Source organism: Sciurus vulgaris (genome assembly GCF_902686455.1).
Source record: "Sciurus vulgaris genome assembly, chromosome: 14".
NCBI lineage: Eukaryota > Metazoa > Chordata > Mammalia > Rodentia > Sciuridae > Sciurus > Sciurus vulgaris.
The window spans coordinates 77,977,801-78,004,216 of record NC_136475.1 but is presented as its reverse complement, the minus strand read 5'-3'; the positions used below and the strand labels follow the sequence as shown (position 1 = coordinate 78,004,216).

Below are 26,416 nucleotides of genomic sequence, written 5' to 3'. Positions count from 1 at the left end.
AGCTTTTTGTACAGATACTCACCATTATAAACAACAGTGCAATGCAATAGTTTCACTATACATCTTTATACAACATTTTAATTAGTTCCTTAGAAGAGATTCTTAGACATGAAATGTACATTTTAAGTTTTCATGTAGATGTTTAGATTTCCTTTGGGAAAAGTGGTTCCAGGTTGAACTCCTATTAAGAGCATATGCTGGGCTGGGGTTGTGACTTAGTGGTAGAGCGCTTGCCTTGCATGTGTGAGGCACTGGGTTCGATCCTCAGCACCACATAAAAAATAAATAAATAAAATAAAGATATTGTGTCCATTTGCAACTAAAAAATAAACATATATATATAAAAGAGCATATGCTTTTCTCACTTGCTCTGGGCATTGTTTTCTTTCACTGGTGCCATTATGATAGGTGAAAATGTAATCTTGTTTTGATTTGCATTTCTTTGATAAACAAAAAAGGTGATGCATCTTTCATTTGCCTATGACCATATATGTCTCCCCTCCGCCAGTGGGTTGCTTATTCATATCCTTTGCCTAGTTTTTTCTAGTGAAGCATTTGTCTTTCTGTTAAGACTCATAAGTGCTCTTATATACTACAGATATTAATCCTTGGTTATGTTATACACCAGTTTTTATTTGCCTTTATTAAAAGTAATTTATAGTATCTCTTGCTTTGTCACAGTTTTTTACTATTATGTAGTCATCTAAATCAGTCTTATTTTTTATGGTTTCTGGCTATGGATTATGCTAAGAAAAGCATAGCCTAACCAAAGTTATAAACCTACCCTTCTGTATTTTCTTCTAATACTTTATGCTGTTATATTTTTATGTAAAAATGCAAACCTAATGATGCCACTTTTTGCCTGAGTCCCCAGCAAGCCTTCCCGTTACCCTCAGCATCTTGAATGGCATGTTCCAGGCCTTGGAGACCCACCCTCAGCCATCACATCCCCCAGTCCTCCTGAATGCACCGAGCACGAGGGCACCATGCAGTTCTGTCTGGCATGCCTGGCTTGGCTTCCCCACCATGCTGGTTGAACCCCTAAGCCTCGCCTCCATGGAGCTTCTGAGGAGCAGTCCTCTACCCCAGTTCATGCTAATGCTCCCCCACCTTTCCTGTCCTGACACAACCCTTCCAGCTCTTTACCTCATATTGAAATGTCTGTGTGTTTCTTTCCCCTGTGAACTTCTGAGCTCCATGAGAGCTGGCTCATATCTGGCACCAAATGCACAGCATGTCGTAGGTGTTAACCCTGCTTCTGTGATCTGACTTGCCTCTTAGCAAAACTCAATCTGCTAACAGTGTGGAGGTCTCAAGATGGATTTGAACAGCCATGTAACGATGCCATCATAGTCTCTAGAAAGGCAATAAAGGCCTGGACTGGGGCTGTGGGTGTGGAGATAAGGGGACAGGTGAGAGACAGATTGAATAGGTAGAACCAACAGCACATGTGCAGCGCTGGGTTGCGATATTTCCTGACTGTTCAGCACAGATCATCAGTGAGTTAGCCTGTCAGCACAGTCCAGATCTTTGATTCTTGTATTTTTTGGTGTTTAGAATTATTCCTATTCCTTTTCCCTTCCACAAAACTGTGTGACCTTATCTAGCAACCCGCCATGTCATCATCCGCCAAATGGCATTAGCGTCCCCACCTCCAAGGCCACTGTGAGGTGGTTTCCTTGAAAAGCACCATGTTTAAGAGTCATCCAGTCCCTGACATAGAATAGCACTCAGGATTTTCTGCTGTCCTCCACCCCTTACCTGACTTCTCTGAAGAATTCCTAAGGACAGAAGGTGAAATCGCTCTTGTTAGTGGCTTTCCATAAGTCATGGATGTGGCTTGGCCAGCAGGTTCCCACCTATCCACATGGCTCTCCTCATCCTTGCTGCCACTTTGTCATCCCGAGGCTATTCTCCTTTTCCTCCAGGGACATCCATTATTCTGTCCTTTCTGAGCTCTGCTTCTTCCTTTTCTATTCTGCAGGCACCACCTAGTTAGCCCAGTTGTGTCCTCATGCCTGGCTATCACAGCCATTGTCCTTCTGCCTGCAGGACAGAAGGACAGTAAAGAAGTGTGAGACCAGCCCCCAAACTCAGGCTCCTGCTTTGGCTTCTGCAGGGCACCACGTGAGCTGTGAGTCTTTCGGGGCCTCCACCTCTGGTCCTGTACCCCTCAACTTTATCTCCCGGCTCTCCAAACGGCTTCCTTAACCCTGGCCCTGTCACCCTGAGGCAGCAAGCCTGCACACCATCCCAACCCATACTTGCTGATTTCTGCAAGAGGAGTAAGAGAGAGCTGCTGTGGTCTTCTGGCCCAGTCCTTGAGCAAACACCCAGGACCTGCACGAAGCGCTCTTGGAGGGGCAGAGTCCTGCCTGCCCCTCCCTGTTAGGCATTCCTGCAGCCACACCTTGGCACACACAGAGCACTTGCACACCAGTTCACTTCCTCCAGTGGCCCCGGAGCACGTCTGCCTTCGACACACATTTAGTGAGACCCCTCCAGGGGCCAGGCCCTGAGAAGGGTGAGGTGAGGCCAGGCTCTGCTCTCGAGGAGCTCCAGAGTAATGGCCAGGAATCCCACCCCGAGTTTCCTCGGCCACAGGGGATGTTTGATGACCTCAGAGGGCTGTTGGAGGATTTATATGAAATTATGCGTGGGCCCAACATGTAAGAGCTCAAAGTGATGATGGTGTGCTGATAGTGTGGATGCCACCGACAGCCACAGTCATGTGGCCAGAGGGCAAACAGGGCCAAGTTTGGTGCTCCTGTCTCCACCCCACTCCATCTTCCTTTCCAGTTCCTCTTCGCACTCCTTCCGTATCCTTTTCTTCCCCACTTGTTCTAAGACAGGGCCCCAAATGCTAGAAGCATCACGGCCCCAGTCTAGGGAAAGTTGGACATTTAAAGTGTCCTGAGTGCTCTCTTGACCTTTTGCTTTTGGTGGGCCTGGTGCTCCCCGTATGAGCCTGTGTGTCCACGCACGTGACCCAGCTCATGACAGTCCATCCCATCAGAGTTAAGTTTTGTTGGTTGTGTGTTTCCACCTGCCCTGATGGGACTCACTGCTCAGGCTCAGGAATTCTGGATTGGGGTGAGCATACCTCAGGAAAGAGGGTGGCAGAGGCCCTGAGAAGGCAGCTAGCAGAGGCAGGCACAGGGATAGGGACATCTCTGCCTGGGCAGAGCATTCTTGGCTCTCAGTAAATGGCAGATAAAAGCAGCTTCAATTGGGGGAAACACATTTTAAGCACAAGATGAAATTACCTGGTACTCTGAAGGAGTCCTACATCTCACAGGAGATGGCAGGTGCCCTCTGAAATCTATTTAATTTCAAGTGTCAAACAGCCCTTTCTTGAAATCTTCCAGAAAGTGGCATGGTGAGGGCAAGACTTCTTGAAAAGAAGGAGGGGAAATTTCCACCTTACTGCAATTTTTTCCAAATGATAAAAGTCTGACATGGCTTAAAATTACAATGCTTACTTTGTTTTTTTCTTTGCCATACTGGAGATTCAACCCAAGGGTGCTCTACCACCCAACCAAATTCCCAGCCCTTTTATTTTTTGAAACAGGGTCTCTAAGCTGCCAAGACTGGCCTTGAACTTGGCTATCATCCTGCCTCAGCCTTCCGAGTCACTGGTATTACAGGCATTTGCCTCTGCACCTGGCAAACAGTATTTTCTTGGGGGAAATAATCACCAACCCCTCGACACAAACCCGTGTTTATTCTCATTGGGTCTGTTTTTGTGGGCAAGTTTTGATTTTGATAATACTTGACATATATTTGTATATGCATGCAATTATGATAAGATTTTTTAAATCTTTAAATGTTTGATGAATTACATACAAAAGAGTGCAGAGGATATATATGTAGTTTAAAGACTAACTCGAAGCCGATGTCTGTGTCACTCTTGTACCTGACACTTGCAGCCTTTGTGAAGTCCCTCCTCCCAAGAGCCCTCCCTCCCCACCAGACAGAACCCCACTATCCTGACTTTTCTGATCATCATGACCTGGTTTTACCATTATATGCCTAAACTCTAATTCACTTGTTGCTTACTCTTGAATATTATGTGAACAAAATTGTATTTACTATTTTATATCTGCTTATTTCCCTCAATTATTGTTTGCAAGACATTTCATATAGCTGTAGCTAGTTGATACTAATTTTTAGTTTAAAAGAGAAAAAACAGGAGTTTTATATTCATGCTCAATTTTTTCCCAAATCCAGATTTGTCAAGTGGCCTAGACTTGTGGTACCTTTATACTTAGGAAAAGGTGTTTGTTTTTTTTCTACTGTGACTTATAGAGAAGTGCAGAGGATATATGCGCAGTTATCACACCCCATCTGTGAACCTAGTCTCAAGCTGAGAAGAGTCTGCCCCACCACTTCCCACAGTGGGGCACTGGCCCCTCCACCCTTTGGCTGGCCTTCTGGGAAGCAGCCACTCTGGGCCACTGGAGGCCTTGGAGATGCAGCTGCCGTTCTTCCAAGGCAGTTGATGGAATTCTTTCTGGGTTCAGGGACAGCTGGTGAGGGTCTGGAAAGCTCAGCAAGGCCGAGGAATCTGCCAGGGGATTGTCAGGGGTGGTGACTTTACTGGCCACCTGGTATTCTCTGGTTAAAGCTTCAGCCAAAAGCCTGAGGTCCTCATCATGCCTCTACGCACACCCGTGTCTCTCCTTCTCAAGGTTCTGCAGGAACTGGGCCCGTGGAAGTGGGATTATTCATACTTATATTTCCCGGTATTCAGCCTCCCTGAGCCTCAGGTGTAACCTCCTGATGTTGATGAGTGAGTGACACCTACAAGAAGCCAGGCTTCTGCCAAAATGCCCATAGTCAGTGCTCCACTCCCCTGGGCTTGGATGCACACCTAGGTACACGTGCACCAACACACGCCTAAGCCTGACCTGTCCCAACACACACCCATGCTCACTCAGCTTTGGCTTCTGACAGGGACAACTGCCGGTTTTTCTTCTGCGCCTTTGAGCTAATCTTGTTGAACAAGTGCTTTATGGCTCCATTTCTTTCCACCCTCTCAGAGCTAATCCTTGGGAATTTAGCTTTTGTCCTGTGCGCACTGATGGTGCTTGCGCTTTACGCCCTGCCGCGCTGAGCCAGGCCAATCCAGATGAACCCATGGGATTAAAACCTCTTACTGAATCTTAGCCTATGAAGGACTCAACCCCTTGCATTTACATTCCCCTTCCCAGAAGCTGTTTCACTCAACTCTTGCCGGGCTGGCCAGGCACCATTTCTCAGGCGTGGCTTGTAGCAGTCCTTCATCCTTAAGCTTGTTCTTTTTTTTTTTTTTTTTTTTTTTTTTGGTTGTCAATGGACCTTTTTTTTTTTTTTTTTTATGTGGTGCTGAGAATCGAACCCAGTGCCTCACACATGCCAGGCAAGTGCTCCACCACTGAGCTACAACCCCAGCCTTGAGCTTGTGTTGTAAACTGTCTCAGGAGCAAGCCCTCATTTACGTGTTGAATGATCAGGTGATCAGGTTGGGATCATGTTTACCTTCCCTCTCCTCTGACAGTCCTGAAAGAGGCTGGCTCCAAACTGTAATCCTGCCCTCCCCTGACCAACTTGCTCTTCTCCTAACTTCCCTGCAGCGGTGACAAAGGTGGTGGTAGTGTTCTGGTTGCAGAAGCTTTATGGTCCCTAATTACAAACACTGTGGGCCAGTCCTTCCCCAGAATGGCACACGCCATCTTGTAGGTCTGACCTTGCCCAGCCTCTGGTTCATGAAGAACGATCTGGTGGGGCATTAAGAGGACTCCTGAATAGCCATTGGCATTGAAATACGTTTATGGACCCAGGGTGTCTCATGGTGGATGTAACGTTGGCCACAGCCTCTCTCTGTAGCCTCTGTCCATGTGTTATGCTTCCACCTGTTGGTGTATCATCCTGTCCCAGTCCCTGGTATCCAGGTTTCCCCACTAGTCCTGGGTTGACTCTGGAAAGTGTTCCAGGTTTCTGGGGGTCATGATTATTGATAGTGGGATTAGTTTTGAACAGGCTGAGTTCCTGCTGCATGTGGAACATCCTAGAAGAATGGTCCAGTGAGTATTTGGATAATACTAAAATTCCCCTGCTCCTTCAATAGGTTTTCAGATTTCTGCCTGCTTTGGCATAGGAGAGGTGGGTAGTGAAGAACTCGCTCACAGAGCAGCTAAGATAGGTTGTTGGGAGAGGAGGTCATAGGGGCAGAAATAGCTGTGATCTATTTTTTGTTACTGGTCACCTGATTGTTATCAGTCATTAGTTCATATAAATGCACTAGGGAATTGAGAAGGAGGACATGGGGTTGGATGAGTAAGGTGCGGCGACTTGGATGACGGCTGTGCTAAGTCCGCAGGTCTTTGTGTCATTGTTCCGTATGCCTTACTTGGATGTCAGGAATACTATTTTATTCTATTCTGTTTAATTGTGTTTGGTTCTAGAGTTAGAACCCAGGGGCTTGCACGTGCTGAACACAGGCCCCACCACTGAATTACACCTCCTGCCTCATAAATATAAAATCTACCCAGTAGTTGATCAAAACAATAAAGAGGACTGCACCCACATGATCTAATTACTCAGTGGTGGAGCATTTGCCTGGCATGTGTGAGGCACTGGGGTTTGATCCTCAGCTCCACATCAAAGCAAATAATTGAAATGAAGGCTTTAAAAAAATAAAGAATTATAACATTACACTGTGCTTTGATATTAGTTAAATATTATTTAGTGCTTTCTAAGTTTAGAAAGCAATTTACTCTTTTTTTTAAATTTGATGTATTAATCTAGACCCTCAACGTGTGCCACTCATCTCAGACTTCCTCTTTGGCTTTTGGGATCCATCGAACCTTTGATTTGCTGTCATGTTTCAACTCAAAGAGAATCCCTTTCCTGAGTGACCCTAGGGTGCTGCAAGTGCCAACATCCCCCACCCCCTTAGGGCTGGCTCTAAATTAGAACAGAGAGAAGGCTGCTGAAAGCCACTGATCAGAAGGAAAATAGCTGTGGGTCAGGGTTCCCAAACAAGTGTGCCGGGTGCCTTTTGATCCTTTAGAAGTGTCATCTGCCTGGAGCCAGCCTGCATCCTCTGCCACCTGTGCTGGCTTCACCTGCCCTTGAGTTGCCATCCAGGTGGCCATGAGGGTTGACCTCACTGTCAGAAGTCCTTCGTGTCACGTCAGTTGGGTAGCTCTCTCCTCTTGCAGGTTCTTTTGACAGCACAGTGTCAGGTTAATATAAACCACACATTTTTCTCTGGATTCAATCCAAAGAGGGAATGTGAGTCAAACCGTGCCTGTTAGAGGAAATCCATGTCTTAAACCAATACCCATCAAGTTTATTTTAAGGTCTTTATTGCAAGAAGGGTCCCCTTTGCACCTTTCTGGTTCCGCGTGTCTGTGCAGACTCCAGCTGAGCTGCTGGCAGGGCCAGCTGTGCAGGACAGACCGTTCAGGCTCCCCTTGTCTCACACTTCCCCACAGACACAGGAAACAGGGAAGGTGATGACAGAAGCAGACAATTCCAAAATGCAGCGATGGGGTTGGCATTTCCTTGGCAGAACCACACTGTACGCCTTGTAGGAGTGCAGGGTGTTCGCATGTCATGGACAGGCATGTGGTAGCTGGCACAAGCTTGACTGTCCGCTCAGCAGGATGCTTCCTGTGCTGTTCGCCTGGGAACAGCTCAATGGCTGTTTTTAAAAGATGGGGAGCAGGGATTTATCATCCAGCAAGGTCGTTGTTGGATAGCGAAAAGTGTTACTATTTTAAACATGTGCCGCTCTCTCATTAAAGCCCTCACTCCCTGGTTAAAGTATTGTCCCCACCCAGAAATCCCAGTTTCAGCATCAAACATCGCCATAGCCGTAAACCATAACTGGTTCAGGAACATAATAACTCTACGCCACAGAATCAGGAAATCGGAGGATGCAAGCTGTGTACAGTTGGATAAATCTTGGCATAGCAAAAATATCCACCATCTTGCTGTGGAAAGCATCATTGCTTCCCTGAATAAATTGTAAAATTATTCAGATCCCTGTATCTGCAGTATACTAACACACTGCTAGTCCTGGACGAGGGCCCCTCAGTTCAAGGTCACTTGATAAAATATGGGGACTGGAAGGAAAGTGATGGTAAACTGGATGAATCTGTGCTGTTCTAGAATTTCATGCTTCTGACTTATTCTTGTAGCTTCAACTATTTGGCATTTTTAATCGTTTCTGATTGAGAGAACAGACATGTGTTCTGGATTCTTTTGTTTGCATAGACAAAATAGCTGAATGATCAAAATTTTTGTTAAACATATGGGCATGTGTGATATAGCCAGACGTCTTTAACAGAAGTGACATTTATTTTAAGGCCCAGTTGTTCCTTAATGATGATATGATTATAATGTTCATTTCTGTCAGTGTAATATCATGGTCTGTTTGGCTGCTGTAACAAAAATAGCATAGACTAGACATTCATTCCCTCACAGTTTTGAAGGCTGAGAGGTACAAGGTCAAAGTACCTGTCATTTGGCTCCTGGTGAGGGTTCTTTGCCTGGCTAGGGGACAGATCTCTTGTTTCCTCCTGTGGCAGAGAGAGATCTCTTCTGTCTCTTCTAATAAGGGCACTAATCCTATTCATAAGGCTCCACCCACATGATCTAATTACTCCCAAAGGCCCAGCCCCTGAGAACCATCACACTGGGAATTAGGATTGGTGGATGGGTCGCATAAGCATGCAGTCATAGCATGCAGTGACCCAGTGGGCCAGATGGCTGGCTCTGTCTTCACACTTACTGCCTTTTGGAATAAACCTGGTGACTTGAAACATCATAAATTGGTAAATCTGATACTGACCTTCTGGAGAGCTTCTGTTTCCGTCTGACCACAACCAGTGACAAGAGTGCTCTCTGGATATAGGGCCTCCATCAGAGCAGAGGGAGACAGCCAGCCAGTGGTGTTCAGTGTTTCAGAGCCTATATTATGATTGCCCTTAAATCCTTCCCTTTGGGGGGACTCTCCTGAGAGGTGCAGAGTATCCACCCCACCCAGACACCCCAAACTCCATGCACAGGCCACACATACGCTGCAGAGAGAAATGCCAGGGGCATTTTCTTTGTTTAGTTTAGCAAAGACTAACAGGAAAAACTGTAGGGATGAGGTGCTAATGAGGGTCCGGGGGAGGTGAGGGGCAGAATGATATCAACAGTCAACAGTGGGAATGGGAAGGGGTTGGGCATCTCAGTGACCTATGTAACTTGGAAATGTAGAAATGTGTGGGAGAGTATTGATGACCACAGGACTGCTGGCCTCACCCTTGCCAGCTCTGACCCCTGGTACACAGGGAAAGACCCCATTGTAAACCAACACCTGTCAAATTAGTGTGTAGGTCCTTAGACCAGAAGTGTCCTCCTTACCCTTCAATCCCTTAGTGAAGCAGTTGCCTCCCTCCCCCAATAGGCTGAGTTTCTAGAGAGCAGGCCCGTGTTTTTGCCGGAGTTGTCTCCAGTGGAAAGGAATGACGTTATGAACTGTCAGAGTGCACGTGGGTAGGGAATGTGTTAAGCAATTGTGCTACGATCTAATCCAAATAAGCCAGCTCAGGCCTGGAGGGTCCCAAAGCTTGTGTGAACCTGAAAGGTTGAAGCCCCACAGGCAGTTCTGATGAAGTAGCCCACATCACTGCCTGTAACTAGTCATGGGCCAGGGGCCAGGGTGGAGCTCACGGGGCCAGGTTGAATCAGGCCTCGAGGGTGGGTTACGATTTACACTGAAGTAGTTCTCCTGAGCAGCTCAAGATCTGGGGACTGAGCCACCCCCCTTCCATACTGGCAGCATGGTTCAAGGCTAAGAGTAGACCTTGTGTTCATCTGCTAGGGCCGCGATGACAAAATGCCATAGACTAGGTGGCTTAACGGAAAATTTTCTCACAGTTCTGAAGGCTGGAAGTCTAAGGGCCCATTTCTGGTGAGGACTGTCCTCCTGGCTGGTAGATGGCTGTGTCCTCACGTGGCCTTTCTTCTGTTCGTGTTCATGGAGAAAAAGAGAGCACTCTAATGTCTTCTCTTCCAAGGACACTAATCCCATCGGATCAGGGCCCCACCCTTATGACTTCATTTAACTTTAAATTCCTTAAAGACTGCATCCCCAAATATTGCCAACTGTACTGGAGGTTAGGGCTTCAGCGTATGAATTTGCAGGTAAGGAGACACAAACATTCAGCCCATAACCGCTCCAAAGATAACTGTCTGGCTTTCGATCTCTACTCTTACAAACTTTTTCTTGAGAAAGTTTCCTTAACTTTCCTAAGCCTCAGCATCCTCTTGGTAAAGGTGGAGTGTCTTGGTGCCTGTGGGGCATTGTAAGGATTAAATAAGATCGTGCATATAATGGGCATAGCGAAAACTCCATGTCCTTGTATAGGAGGTGCTTAATAACCGTAAGCTAATGGTATTTGTAGGGTCGCTCTGCTTTGAGATGAGTTACCGCTGCAGTAGTCCCAGGCGTGCAGTCCAGCCTGAGTTTCTAGGACTAGTCCAAGCCTGTGAGAATGGGATCCCTGGTCAGGGAGATTCCAAAACTCCCCCCCTATTCTTCAGGATAGCCAGGCCTCTTCTGGGTGAGGTTAACATTCTGGGATTTTTGGTTTCTTTTTAACTTAAAAAAAAAAAAAGAAAGAAAGAAAGAAGAAAGCTCTTTAACATAAATGCTCAGATAATAAAAGGCAACACAAATTTATTGTACCAATTTTTGAAAATACAGGAACCTATGAAGCCCCTAAGAATCACCCACACCTCTTCTGTGCAGAGTCCACTCTGCCTACTTCTTTTGCAGCCCTTCGACCTGGTCTGAGGCCCACACCCCCTCCTGGAGTTGTGTAACCCTTCGTGGGCTCCTGTTTCCTGTTACTTTTCAAATTTCTGTTTCCTTTTCCTCAAATGGGGTGAACACTTGCCCCCCTTGTTCCCATTTTGTAGGGTTGCTGTGTATTTAAAATGCACAGATAGTGCTGGGTGTGCAGTATTAGTTAACTATGAGTCATTGCTCTTGTTTGTCTTGAAGATGATGCTCTTGACTTTGGAGTAGCAAAGCTCAATCATTGCTATACCACACTTCCTGGTTCTGCACCAGGCATGTGCTGTGAACATGGAAGCAAACCAGTGTTGTCATTTCCAACAAGGACTTAATAACTATGTTCCTTTTACCCTGAAACTGCTCTGGAAATGTAAAGATTTGAGTTTGCACAGGGATCAGGTGTGTGTCTTTCAGCAACCCCGGCCACCACCATCACTCCCCTCTTGTAGTGCAAACTGAGAACTTGGACCTCTTTTTTCATAGTCACACCTGAGCTTGGCTTTGGAATGACTCAGAGAGAGAGAGAGAAAGAGAGAGAAATTTGGTCAGAGTAGCTTTGTCCAGCACCCGAAAACCCAACCCATTTCTAAATTATTGCTTCTGAAATTAAAACTCTGGTTTTCAAATCATGAGACAAAATAATCCTCTGAAATGTGCCCAGCTTCAGACCATAAATAGAGTTGTGGCTGTGGCCTGTCCCCTTCCTCCCTAGTCTCTCCCAGCTCGACTCCTCCCATGGCCTCTCTGCCCTTCCACACGAGGGAGCAGGTCTCTTCTCCCCAGAGATCAGAATGATACCTTGCAAACAGCAGTTGTTCACAGGGCACAGCTATCACTCCTGGCCACCTGTCTTGCTTCCCTGAGCAGCACCCCAAGGGCCGGCCACTATAGGAGCACCTGGTGCTCAAGGCTCGGGGGGCCCTGAAAGCTTTCTTGGTGTTGAGATTCCATGCGCTCCAGCCTGGCCCACTTGGCAAAGAATAAGCCAACTGCTTAAGCCAACTGTGTCCAGGACACAGGCCAAGGACAGAGAGCAGAGAGCTGATATGTCTCCTTTCAAGAGGAGTCCCTTCCACAGGTCCTTAGGCCTCTTCATTCCTGGACCCTTGCCTGGTGGAAGACAAAATGAAATGACAAGAATGAGAGATAATATGTTGCTCCCTTCACTCTGTTCTCAGTAATTTGCCTTATTCAAAATCTGAGCATTATCTTGGACATAGAGTTGAGAAATAGCCCAGTAAACCAATATGGAATTGGCCTACTAGGTGCTTTAGCATTTTGGTTGTGTCAAAGTGCAACAAGTAGATGAGGTTATCCATTTTTTTATTCACCAGTTTCAAGAGCCCTCTGAGGGAGGCTAGGGGTGAAGAGGTGAAGGCAAAGATCACTGATAACATTTGGCCTTGAGGGCCTCAGTCACTCAGTGGGGACTGAATCCAGAGCTGTAGAAGCACTTAGTCCTATGAAGACACAGAGTCAAGGAAAGAACAGTTAGAAGAAAGAACAGTTGAATTGGGTCCTAAAGAATAAGAAGTTTGCCATGTATAAATGTGAGCTTCAGCTGGGCATGGTGGTGCATATCTCTAATCCCAGTAGCTCAGGAGCTAAGGCAGGAGGATTGTGAGTTCAAAGTCAGCCTCAGCAACTTAGCAAGACCCTAAGCAACTTGGTGAGACCCTGTGTCTAACTAAAATTTTAAAAAGGGCTGGGGATGTGGTTCAGTGGTTAAATGCCCCTGGGTTCAATCCCCAGTACCAAAAAACAAACAAACAAACCAAAAAAAAAAAAAAAAAAGTGGGCTTCATTTGACCCACAAATCTCTGGGGGTGGGGCTTGGCCACACGTGCTTTCAACAGCTCTCAGAAGAGCTGACCATGCAGCCAGCTGTGGAGCACCATGTGGGAGGGTAGCCTTCTGGGGGCCAACACTGGAGTGTGAACTAAGAGGATCCATCTCAAGAATGCCATGAATTAGGCAGCTGTGAGGGTTGGAGAATCTGGCTGAGACTCACCCCAGGAGCCTCTGATGTCTCCAGGACACCATGGGGCATAGCAGAGACATTGGTCATGTAAGACCTGTTGGTTGACTTGGCTACTTGGTAAACATAAATTCCTTAGCACTTGGAGCTTTCTCACCTGTAAAAGGCAACTCCTAGAGTTATTGGGGAACTAAATGAGATAATAGATATGAAAGTGCTTTAGAACTCACAGCATTTCAGGAAGTTAAAAGTGATATTTTCGTGGGCCCCAGCTTCCCCTTTACTGTCACTGTGTCATGATTCCCACTAAGTCCCATTATGAGGTCAGTGGGAGTCTGGTGACCCCAGCTGGCTGTAGGACCAGTTTTCCGAGGCTCAGGGATCTCTTTCTCCTCATCCCTGCTCACCTTGACCAGAGTTGGGCTCTGATAGGAACAGTTGGGCCTTAGTGACTGTGAAAGGAACTTTGACCTTGACGGGTCTCCCTCTCACCTTCCACAGGAACATGCTTGCCAATTCAGCCAGCGTGCGTGTTCTCATCAAGGGAGGCAAGGTGGTGAATGATGACTGCACCCACGAGGCCGATGTCTACATTGAGAATGGCATCATCCAGCAAGTGGGCCGAGAGCTCATGATCCCTGGAGGGGCCAAGGTGATCGACGCCACCGGGAAACTGGTGATCCCTGGAGGCATCGACACTAGCACCCACTTCCACCAGACCTTCATGAATGCCACCTGCGTGGATGACTTCTACCACGGGACCAAGGTAATGCTCCTGTTTGCCAAAAGCGGCTTTCTCCTTGCTTCTGGGGTTGCTCTAGATGAGACGCATGTGAATACAGCTCCCACTGTATTGCTACCAGAAGAAGGGCGTCTCCAGGGGCTTTTATGGCATCTAGAAGGGATCTGGTTACATGGCATAGACAATTTAAAAGACAGAAATTAAACCTGTTTTGCTGATTGCATTAAGTACCCATGTAGCCAGGTCAGGAACTGATTTTGTTTTCATATATTAAAAAAAATTTTTTTTGCAACACTTGGGAATTGAACCCAGGGCCTCATGTATGCTAGGCAAGTGCTCTAGCACTGAGCTACAACCCCCCAGCCCTTTTAAGTTTTTATTTCATCAGAGGGTCTCACTAAGTTTGAGGCTGGCCTTGAACTTTCAGTCCTCCTGCTTCAGCCTCCCAAATAGCTGGGATTACAGGCATGCGCCCCTGCACCCAGCTATTTTTATACTTTTATGTCATGTTACACAGATCTAGAGGAAGAAGAGAATCATCTGGTGTTTATTATTGTGTAGGAGGGATGAGTTGGCTTGGTGGACATGTTTATGCATGATAAGCTAAATTGAATCCCCAGAATGTAACAGATTATAAAGTCACCTCTAGCTGGTTTATGATAGCAGAAATTGTCAAAGAGACATAGTTATTTTCTGTTTCCTCTCCTAGCTTGTTAGTTTCATAAACAACCTGAAAAATACTGGTTGTTCTCTTTTTAGTATGAGTTATCAGGAGCAATAGTTAACATTTTCTGAGCTGGGCCCGAGCTACTGTACATTCCTGAATGTACAGGATTGAATGTACAAAATTTCAGGTCTGTGAAGCATATGAACCAGTAGCCACACAAGTGGGTTCTTAACTCTTCCTGGGCTCCATACCTGTCATTGCTGTCATCGCTCTTCATTGTAATGGTCTGTTGCGTTCTAGCCTCTCTCTGGACATCAGACAGTGGGCACATGTGGGGCAAGGCCTCTGCATCTGTCTGCTTTCCCAGAGCCTGCACTGACCTGGAGCTAGGGCGGCTACCCATGAATATGTGCTGAATGAATGAGCACATGCTCTATGTCCATCTGGTGTCTGCATCCAGTAGGCATCAGATTCATCTAGGAGATTGTTTTAAACTACAGAATTGAATCAGAATCTCAGGGGGCACAAGTCCCCAGCCCTGGCAGCAGTTCTTTATACAGACTGTTTACAGTGGGCTTGGCCTATGATGCTCCCTGGGGAAAGAAATTCACCAGCTCTTGGCCCCAAGCTGCAGTCCTATGTCCTTTGTAGGCCCATAGCCTCAAAACCCACTAGAACTCTCTTTGGGGTTCTCAAGAACTCTTCCCCTGTGCTCAGGGATCTCCCCCTGGAATTCATTTATTGGGGACTCAGGTGTTACTGATGCTAGGCAGCAACTGATGAGGCCCCTCAAGGCCACCCTTGAGGAGTCTGGCAGGGACTGCAAGGGTAGGAGAGGCTGGCCCCTATGGACCCACCTGCCCCAGGCAGATGGCCTAACAATCTCCCTGAGATGAGGACACGTTCTTCCCAGTCCAAGGTCTGTGGAGCAGACCCATGGAAGGTTGAGCTGTGAGGAGTCATAGTAGCCCAGACCCAGCCTTAGTTGGAGTAAGGATATTCTCTGGCTCTGGGGCCACACCAGACTAGAGTAGGCAACTCTAGTCAGCCCAGGGAAGAGCGGGGGTAGGCAGATCCTCCTACTCTCTCCTCTAAGAACTCCCTTGGACCCTGCAGGTGATGTCTTGCTAATGAAATGGGGAACCCCATCCTCATGAACTTGGGGTCCTCTTGAGTGGTACCCAGGTGGTAATTAGGACCTTTCTAAAGTGAGTAAGCCTATCCAGCTTGCCATCCCATGCACCAGGCCAGGCCAGTCCAGGACTGTTTTATTTGTGGTCATTTTTGTTGAAATATAGCATGCATCTGGAGAAGTGCACAGATATTAAGTATACAGAATTATCACAACTGAACACACCCTTGTAACCAGCTCCCTGTTGATTAACCAAATGTTACCAGCACCCAGAAGCCCCTTCTAGTCACTGTCCCCATCAAGGGTAACTCCTATTCTGACTATAGTCAGAATACTAGAGTATTTTTTTAAATACTATAGATTTTTTAAAGATAACAACTTGAGATATAATTAACATATCATACAATTTGCCCATCTAAATTGTAGGAACCAGGGGTTTTTAGTATATTCATTGTAGGATTGGTTTTTACTATCTTTACTTTGTGAAAATAAAATCAAGCCAGATGTGCTTTTACATTGACTTCTTTTGCTCAAATTCACCCATGCCGTTGTGTGTTGTTTGTGGTTCTTTCACTCTTGTTGCTTTATAGTATTCCACTGTGTGACATGCCACATAGCATTTACCCATTCTGTTGTCAGTGAGCATTTGGTCCTTGCTGGTTTGAGGTTATAACAAACATTGTGCTATGAACAGTTTTGTACACGACTTCTGGCAAACATGAACATGCACAATTTGTTGGGCATATTTCTAGGAGTGGAATTGTCAGGTCATAATATGGCACACAAATATTGAGCTGTAGTGGATACTGCCAAACAGCTTTTCAAACTGTGACAGCGTGCGCTCCCAGCAGTTTGTAATATTTAACATTGACATGCCTCTGATAGTGACACCAGTCTATGCTGGGGTAGTATGCTCAGGCCTCATACCACAAATTAGTTAGTGTCCCTGCTTTTGGGAGACCTATAGTTCAGGGCCAGATGCCACACTGTCACTATGCTGTCTACCAGCCTCATGGAGGTCAGCCTAGCCTTCTCAGTCTTACTTTCCACAATGTCATCTGCCAGAGCCTCATTAGCCAGGAGTGACAGGTTTTCCCCTGAGAGCCTTCAGCTCTTCAGAGCTGATGAAGAGCTCTGCACTCGCATCTTTGTGCAAAGTGGTAGGTAACTCTTGATCTTTTCCACACTCTCATCTACTGAGGTCGGCTCCCTCCAGAGAACATCTGAAGGATCCTGTGTGATTAAAGGCCCCAGACCTCCCAGTTTCTGCAATTTGAGCTGCCTCAGGCACCCCCACTTCCCTTCAGGCACTAACTATACAGAATTTAGACTATAGACCCCCTCCAGGTCACCTGATTGGTGGTGTCACCTAAATAGACCCTTTGTTACATCCATACCCCTCCCCAAGATTGCATGTGTTCTTATGTCCCTGCCTTCCTGTTGCCCTCTATGTAGGTTACCCAGCCCCTGAGCTGGCCTCCTAGACCCCTTCAGTAGACCCTGCTCAGAGTTCTGCCTCAGGCCTCCCAGGGAGGGATTCCTGCCCTTGCACCCCCCTCCCCTCCACTCCCATATGGGTGCTCCTACAGCTCAGCATTTCTCTTCCTGTTTCCTCCGGTTCCTCCTGTTCCTGAAAATCTCCTGGGAAGAGCATGCTCTCCTTTTGGAATGCTGACTGATGGGGACGTGTGGGCTTAATTATTCATTCCACTCTGGCGCTCGTGCAAAGGCCACGCACCCTGATAGACTGCCACCCACCCGTCCAGCTCACACCAAGAAAGTCTGACTCACCTGAAGCATATTATTATAACAGAATAATAATCCCAAGGAAAACCTCCCAGAGCCATTAGCCAAGAGAGGTGGAAGGATCACATTGCATCTTTTTGTGCTTATCAGACAGATCCTCCAGGTCTTGAACCCTGCACCCTCTCAGCTTTTGGGTGCTTATGGATTTGGCAGCAGCAGCCAGGGCTGGAAAAACAAAACAGTTGAGAGCCTGGCTTTGCAATGAGCATCTGGGTCTCCATTGTACTCAGCCTGAAGGGATTTCTCTCCAGCACTTTAGCAAACGCCTTCCACGCCTCAGCCTCTTTCAGAGGCTGCGACAGGCTCTGCCTGGCTCCCCTGCTCACAGCCTGGTCACTTGATCGTCCTCCCTGCCCCAGGCACCACCTCCCTCTTCCCCTCTAACCTGCAGGCCTCATCCTCCAATGCCAAAAGCAGTGTTTACAGAGAGGTGCCAGGACCACCTGCTTGCTGATAATACTGAGGCTCTTCTAGAAGGCAGCTGTGGGAGGCAAGGGGAGGAAACTGAGGGGATCCAGTGAGCCAACTGTGTTGATAAAGTTCTGTGTTGATAAAGTTGAAGTTAACATTTATTCTTTGGTACATATTTAATATTACATCACAAAGAATGTTTATACGGGCTTTTGACCAGTGGTTCTCATGGCCAGGTGAAAATACAGAAATCAGTCTCTTCAGCTGGAGGCACTAGCCCCTTCGCTAAGCTGGTATAGAAGGAGCAGGCTCAACACCTGAAAAATTCCTGCACACCTTCCCTGCCTCCCTCTCCTCCAAAAATATTTTAAGAACCACAGTCTAGGCAAGTGGTTTTCAACCCTTGGAAGCAAATTACATTAGAATCACTTGGGGAATTTTTAACAGATGCCAGTGTCAGGCCCCAGCCCAGACCAATTAAATCATGTCTGTAGGCCTGCCTCCTCCCCTAAATGTGTTTTTTTTAAAGCATCTCTGGTGCTTGTGATCACTGGCAGGAAGGTTATTCAGAAACTTTCTTGGTGTTTGGAGTGGCCCAGTGACCTGGCCGTACCACGATGCCCATCTGACCCTCACCTTATATGCCAGGGCTGACACCCGAATCTCCTCTGGAAGAGTGGGCCTTGCCTGACCTTTGCCTGTCTCATTTGCTTCTCTCTTTCCATTCACATTCCAAAGTCCTAGAGTTGGGCTCCCGAATCCCAGCCTAGGACCTAGATCCCCTATACTTGCTAAGCATCCCTGGCATGATGTTCTGCCCTTCTGTCCATACCCCACAGGGATCATCATGGTGAGAGAAGTTGGCAGTGGTTGATTTGTCATCAAGTGGAAGAGTGGCTGGAGTTGGCCCACTTCCTGGAGGGCCAAGTCTGTGCCAGGGGTGGTGCAGTCATAGAGACAGCCTCCCAGGAACTCAGAAAGCATCAGTAGGAGATCTTACAGTTAACTTACAGAGGAAGCCAAATCCAAACAAGAAAGTGCTTGTCCAGCATGGGATTAGCCTGGTGGACATTTAGTGTCGTAGGTTAGAATGACTTGCCACGTCTCACCCCCAGCAGAGGGTTCTGGCCCTCCCTCCCCGTCTCCACTGCAGAGGATCCCCTGGGGTGGGATCCTGAGATATACCACATAAATGGATATAAACACATAAATGAACTCCCTTTGGTGTTCATCCCGCCAGCATCCTTCCTAGGATCCCATTATCCATTGGGCAGATTGTTTTTGCCTCTAAAATTTGGTATTTAACCTTTAAATGCCACTCATTTCCTTTCTTCTTTTTCTTTGACTCCAGTATTCTATTTCTATTTAATTCTGGCCAAACTATCTTTGAGTCTTGAAGCTCTGCTGTAATATTTCCTGGTTGTGTCTATCCAGGCTTATGTGGTCTTGCTTATTAATTGGTGTTCCCAAGTTCACATATTTCTTCATTAATATGAAATGTTGGAAGGGACCTTAGACATCATGAGCCCACTCTCCCACTAATAGGAGGCACAGAGAAAATGAATGAGTTGCCCCCAATTCCCCAATTCCAAAGATGGATGGACCAGAATGCAGGTTTCTCAGTCTAAAACTAATTTTTTTTACCAGTCTATGCAGGGTCTCCTGAAACCCCAGACGGACTGGACAATCATTCCTTCCAGACAGCCTGTGACCTGTTGGTTGGCTGTATACACATACTTTCCTTCACCCTATATGACTCTAAACTTGCCTGGGCCAGATGAGGTTGTCAAGGAACTGAGACCTCTTAGGCAGCAGCTGACAAACTCCCTGCCCACCTAAGATGGTGGCTCTGCAAAGCAGCATTTCCCCCTGCAGGGCTAGCATTGCTGTTGGTGCCTCAGAACGGGACCGCCTGCACCATTTATAAATGGTGATTGCGAGGGTTAATGAGGTAGTGTATGACAAATATTTCACATAGTGCTTGATGCAGAATACACATAAAATAAATGTTAGGGTCTGCCTACTTCCATCCCAGGCCTGTCTTCCAGTCTCTTGAGTTCCTTGAGAAAAGATCTGCCTACTTTGGCTTCACAGGGAAATTGCTCTGGCACCCTGGCTGGTTTTCTCTGGGCATCAGTCCTCACCTTCACACACACACCCACCCCCCTGCCACCGACTATGCTGGTTGGGATCACTTTCTTCTCTGAGTCACCCACAGTCCCACCAGAGAGTACTACAAGTGCTTCATGACTTGGCTTCCCCTCCCCAGACACCTGGGGGACATCCCTTCTACCCTTCCCAGTGTTGTCTAGTCTGCTTGCTGTGGATGTGTTAGTTTTCTTCTGTGTAACTAATTACTGCAAATTTAGCTATTTAAAATGCCCATTTATTAGCTCACAGTTCTCTAGTCTGAAGCCTGGGCACGATGTGACCAGGTCCACTGTCCCCACATGGACTTGCAAGCTACCATCAGGGTGTCACTGGGCTGCATTTTCTTCTGGAGTTCAGGGTTCCCTCCCACCCCATGTGATGGTGGCAGAATTCAGTTTCTTGCAATTCTGGGCTTGAGGTCCCCATTTCCTTGCTGGCCCTCAGCCAAGGGTCCTCAGCTCCTTGATGCTGCCAGCAGGCCTTGCCATGAGCCCGCTCCATCATAAAGCCAGCGACTGATGCTCTCACCCCTAATCCCTCTCCCATATCAAGCCCCTGGCTGGAATCTCTCTCAGCAAGAAGAGCCCTTTCCCTGGATGAGCTCCAGTAAGCTCACATGATTAGTTTAGACCCATGGTGGGTCAGCTCCCTTATTTGAAATCATTGTGCCACAGAACATGACCTTTTCATGGGTCTCTTCCCCACTCAATAAGAGGGACCATAGAGGTGGCAGTCATGAGTCAACTTAGAAGTCTTCCTGCCACCCAGGGCCACTTGTACTAACAGGTGGTCCTATAGACATTTCACCCTGCTATGACTCTGCTCACCAGTTTTGCTTTAACTACTTAAACCTGTTTAAGTACACATTTTGGGCTGGGGCTGTAGCTCGGTGGCAGAGCGCTTGCCTAGTGTGTGCGAGGCCCTGGGTTCAATCCTTAGCACCATGTAAAAATAAACAAAGGCATTCTGTCCATCTACAATTACCAAAAAAAAAAAAAAAAAAAAAAGATAGAAAAGATTCCACATTTCCATTTTTTTTAATATTCTTGTTTTAGTTATAGGTGGACCTAATACCTTTATTTTATTTTTATGTAGTACTGAGAATCGAACCCAGGGCCTCACACGTGCTAGGCGAGCGCTCTACCACTGAGCCACAACCCAGCCCCTCCACATTTCCATTTCTTAAATAAAAAATAACCTTAGCTACTATCACCTCACAGCTCTCTGCCTTGTACCATGTCCCCAGTAGAGCACCTGCAATGGCTCTCTGTTGTCTAAAACATCAACATTGAATTTCTGGATCTTCACCCTGGATGACTCCTGGTCTGACTTTGTCCACGCCATGCATCCCTCTCAGCCAGCTGCTCCCTGCAGGGCCCAGTACATCAGCTCGCTCCTGTGAATGTTCCTGCTCCCAGCTGCCACTCCCCACCTGTCCACAGAGCCCTCCTTCCACGCTCAGTCACCCTGTGGCTCTTCTCGAGCAAATTCAGCCGCAGGGTCCTGCTTCTGTCCATTTGACATCATTCGTTGTCCTAGGGCCTTCCGACTGTTTCCCATGTTGAGTTGGTCTCTTGTGAGACCACAGTCCGTACTGAACCTGTCATTCCCCACAGGCTCACAGATGGCTTAGTCTGGGTGTGCAGTAGATATCCAAGCAGTAGCTGTCGGCTCAGCCTGGAGGTTGTGAAGAGCATCCTGGACAGGAATTCAGCTCCACTGTCACTAGTTGTCTGATTTGGGCAAGTTAATATCTCCTGGAGCTCCATTTCCTTATCTGGAAAATGAAGACTATACTGGTACTTTATGTGCATTCCTTGTAAGAACTCAAAACTAGTACTTAGTACTCACTAAGCATTTAATGAGTGTTTGTTAAATAAATAAATAAATAAATAAATAAATAAATAAATAAATGGATCATATTGATCGAAGACAGACCCCTTAAAAAGCCACTCATGGTGTTTCCCCCTGAGCATACATAGTAAACTATTAAACATCAAATAGGAACTGGAAAATTGGGATTCCATTTCTGCCGTTAGGGTCTCTGTGCATTTTAGATTTCAAACAGAACCTGATAGTAATGGTGACAAATTCTACGTAATGTTCTCTGTTTTCTCTTTCTCATAAAAGCAAACAGAGCTGGTTACAAACTCTGCCAGTATTTAAAGATGTCCTACCTCAAACCATTTATCTTGCTAGCAAAACCTCACTGGCAACTCTCATCCTACCTGGACATTAATTGGCTGCCCAGAACGTAAGCCAGGTTGATCTTCCTGAGAGATCTAGCTCTCTTATCAATTTTTGCATTTATAGTGGAAATAGCCTCTTTTGGTGACAAAGCAGCTCTTTAGTTCCCAGAACAAAGAATATTTGCAAAATACCTATCAACACAGAAAGGTTGATGTCTTTTAAAATCTTTGAGTTCAGAATAGAAAAAAACACCTGTGTGCATCTTGGAAACCATTCATACCGAGTACAAGAAACCCTGAATTTTGCTCTCATCTTTGAGTTTAAAAAGGAAAAAGGGAAGAAGAAAGATGTCATGTGCTATATGTGCACTTCAGTGATACATATTGCATATGAATTATGTATTTTTCTTCATTTTTTCTTTTTTCTTTTCTCAAATGCCTACTTGTCTTTTTTAGTTGTAGATGGACACAATACCTTTATTTATTTATTTTTATGTGGTGCTGAGGATCAAACCCAGTGCCCAGTGCCTCACACGTGCTAGGCAGGTGCTCTATCACTGAGCCACAATCCCAGCCCATGCCTACATACTTTTTAGCATTTCAAAAAAAAAAAAAATTTCGTGAATGTGACCTTATGGAAAACTTTAAAAAATCTCAGTTGAAAATATATTTTCTCCCAAACTTTTCTAAGGTCACCTCCAAAGTTGGCACATTGCTGTGTTCAACATGGGGTTGTGTCTTGGAATGGATCATGCCAGGTGGACGTTGTCGTAGCTGTTCCCTCTTTTCCCTGGATGGTTTCAGCCTCCTCCTTCCCTTGGGTTATCACTGCACCCAACTGTGTTTTTCTCTCCTTTTTTTTTTTTTTTTTTTTTTTATTTCTCATTAATTAAAACTTAAAATCTATACTGAATGAATGACTATATAAAGATAAAACTATGGTTCAGCAATAGTGAGACCTTCTCACTGACCAGTGTTTTCTTCTCATCCCACACCCTGGCACCCTCTCCCTTGCACATTTATGCACACATTTATGCCATTAGAGATGAATTAACCCAACTCCTAATCCAGAAAAACTTTCCTGTTTAGATTCAAAACCTGCACAGTATTCTCAATTAATATTCAAAAATAAAATTAAACATGCTATATGGTGATGAGCTCTGTTCTTGGGAAGAATATGTAGAGAAAGTAAGAGGTCATAAATAGATAACCTGAGAAGCCACTCTTCTTTTAATGTACACGCTACTTGAAAAAACTTGATTGACGTATCACTGATGTACTATTGCATATTTTAAAGTATAAAGTTTAATACATTCTGACATATGTATACACTATGAAGTCATCACAATTAATATACTTAATTATTACTTAATTACTTAATATACTTAATTAATATACACAATTAATATAATTAATCACCCCCAGTTTCTTTATGTTCTTTGCAGTCTTCTCTCCTTCCAACCCTGCTTCTGTCCCAGGTATCCCTGTTCTGTTTTTTATTTTTCTTTCTTTCCTTTGGACTTTCATTCTGTTTGAAGATTGTTTTCCACAATCTGTTTTCTGTCACTATAGATTCGTTTGCATTTCCTAGCATTTTTGTGTAAATGGAGTGATACAGTGTGTATTTCTTTTTTGATCTGGTTTCTTTCCCTCAGCATTAGTAAGTTTGGGGCTATTACAGATAAAGCTACTATGGTAACATTCATGTACACATGTGTGTGTGGAAATAAGCTGTCATTTCCCTTGGGCAGTGATCTAGAAGTGGAACATCTTGGTTGCTGGATTATGTTCAGCTTCTTAAGAAATCGCCATACTGGTTTCTAAGCAGTTGCCACAGTTGATATTCCTGCCAGTAGTTGCTCTGCATTTCTGCTGTCTCTTGTTATGCTCAGTCTTTTTCATTTTAACCATTCTAGTAGATATGAATTAATATCCCATTGGGTTTTTAATTTGCATTTCCCTAATCACTAACATTGAATATTTTTATGTGCTTGTTTACCTCTGTGTCTTTGGTGAAGTGTCTGTTTACACTTTTTGCCCATGTTTTAATTGAGTTGCTGGTCTTTTTTTTATCTGAATTGTAAGATACATAGTCTGGTTACAAGTCCTTTGTTGGTTATACGTTTTGCAAATAATTTCTTCCAGTCTGTTATTTAACCTTGTCATTTTCTTAACAGTATCTTTTGAAGTATGAAAGTTTTTAATTTTGAAGCGTAGTTTGATTTTTTTTTCTTTTATAGTTCATGCTTTTTGTGTCATAATCAAGAATTTTTTACAAAATCTGTAGTCACTAAAGATTTTTCTCCACTATTTTCTGTCTTAGTCCATTTTCTGTTGCTATAACTAAATACCACAAACTGGATAATTTGTGAAGAATAGAAATTTATTCCCATGGTTCTAGAGACTGGCAAGTCCAAGAACATGTACCAGCATCTGGTGAGGGCCTTCTTGCTGCATCATGATATAGCAGAGAGCATCACACAGGCAAAACAGAGCAAGTGTGCTAGCTCTGGTCTTCCTTCTTCTTCTTATGAAGCCGGTAATGCTATCATGGGGCTGCACCCTCATGACTGCATCTAATCCTAATTACTTCCCAGAGGCCCCACCTCCAAAACCATTAACATGAAGTTAGGGATTAAGTTTCCAACACTTGAACTTTTGAGGGATACATGAACACCGCAGTAGTTTTATTCTAGAAATTTTATAATTTTAGCTGTTACAATTAGGTCTACGATGCATTTAAGTTTATTTATGTATGCATTTTAAGTTAATTTATGTATGACATGTGGGAAGGATTGAGGTTCATAATTTTTTGCACATGACTATCCATTTGTTCCAACACCATTTGTTGAAAATATTATCCCTTGTCAAAAATCAGTTGACCATATACATGTAGGCCTATTTCTGAACTCTCTCTTCTGTTCTTTTGATCTATTTATCTGTCTTTGTACACCAGTACTTCACTCTCTTGATTATTGTAGCCATACAGTAAGTCTTGAAAGCAGGTAGTGTAAGTCCTTCAAATTTGTTTTTCATTTTCAAAGTTGTTTTATCTAATCTTTGTCCTTGAATGCAATCATTTTTAGTGCATGCTCTAAATTGAAAAATTAGAGGACTGTGAACAGAGCTTATGAACCAAGCACTTGATAAACTCAATCTTTAGCGTGGTCACTTCCAGTTGGCTAAGAGTAAAAATTTTCTCAAGTTACTTGGAGGAAGAAAATCTATAACATGATTATAGATATTGATATACATGTGTGGGCTTCACATAATCCACATCTTTTTTTTTCTTTTTTTTTTTTTCTTTTGATACCAGGGATCGTACTCAGGGGCACTCAATCACTGAGCCACATCCCCAGCCCTGTTTTGTATTTTATCTAGAGACAGGGTCTCACTGAGTTGCTTTGCACCTCACTTTTGTTGGGGCTGGCTTTGAACTCACGATCTTCCTGCCTCAGCCCCCTGAATAATCTGCATCTTAAAGTGAAGCGAGGTGACATCATTGGGGACAGTTGATTCCATGCCCCTTTTGCTTTCCAGTTAGGGTCAGTGAAGAGCAGTGGGTAAGCTGGAGTGTCCCAAGCAGACTAGACTGGGATAAAAACTTTCCATGAACTGAAATTCTGAACACAGAGCCATTGCCACCATCTGCCCTTCCCTCTGTCAGGTTTCCATTCTTTTTGGTACCGCTCTTCTCACCAGGCCTGGGTGTAGCTTCTCTTTTGGGGTTTACTGCCTTGACTCCTGTTTTGCTGGGCTTAGCCCAAGCCAGGACTCGGATTCAGGAGAGTGCTGTGGTTCAGGATCTCTGTGTCCTAGACTCAGTGGCCACCAGAAGGTGGATTTTTCCTGCCTTGTGGGAAATGTAGTGTCCTGAGTGGGGCACACTCAGCCCCTGCCTTCCAGACCCCAGCTGGCATCTGGTGGCATGTGACTCTCCATGGGACCTCAAGCTTTGGTTTCCATTCGCCTGCTGGCTCCCCCTGTAGTGAAGATGCCCCTGAGCACTGGGCCTGTGCCTCAGATCTACTGGTTAGAGTGCTTCTGTGTCCATTGTCCTTGAAGCCCTGCTCAGGCAGGTCTTGTTATCCTTCCTTCACAGGTGGCAAACTGGGTCGTGGAGGTGAAATAACCCACCAGGCAAACGTGCAGGACAGGGCTGCCAGCCTCCCATGGCCTCGCAGCCCCGATTCCTTGACACCAGTTTCCAGGGAGGGGGCCTGGCAGCCTGCCTCAGCAGCTTCACAGCACTGTCACCACCTAGCTGTGGGACTAGTGAAGGCTTTGACAATGCCAAAACAGATGAGGAACAGAGCAAGTGGGGTTACACATGTTTCATTCCAGATTGCTGATCCTCCCTCCTCTGTGGCATCTGTGGGCAGCCTGGATGCTTAATAAACATCACTGTGGCCTGCTGGCCTGTAAACTTTCGCACTTTGGGATTAGAAGGAGCTTTGTTGAGGAGTTGGGCGACAAAGGACCTCTCTGTGCAGCCCTATT

General features: G+C 45.5%; 1 protein-coding gene across 1 annotated transcript in view; it reads left to right on the top strand.

Moving 5' to 3' along the window:
* DPYSL5 (dihydropyrimidinase like 5) overlaps nucleotides 1-26,416 on the top strand; it is an 86,413-nt gene that overhangs the window by 24,754 nt on the left and 35,243 nt on the right. The window contains exon 2 of the mRNA XM_079111236.1: nucleotides 13,320-13,584. Within this exon, the coding sequence (XP_078967362.1) occupies nucleotides 13,324-13,584 (261 nt within the window). The 5' untranslated portion in view covers nucleotides 13,320-13,323. The remainder of the gene's footprint in view (nucleotides 1-13,319; nucleotides 13,585-26,416) is intronic.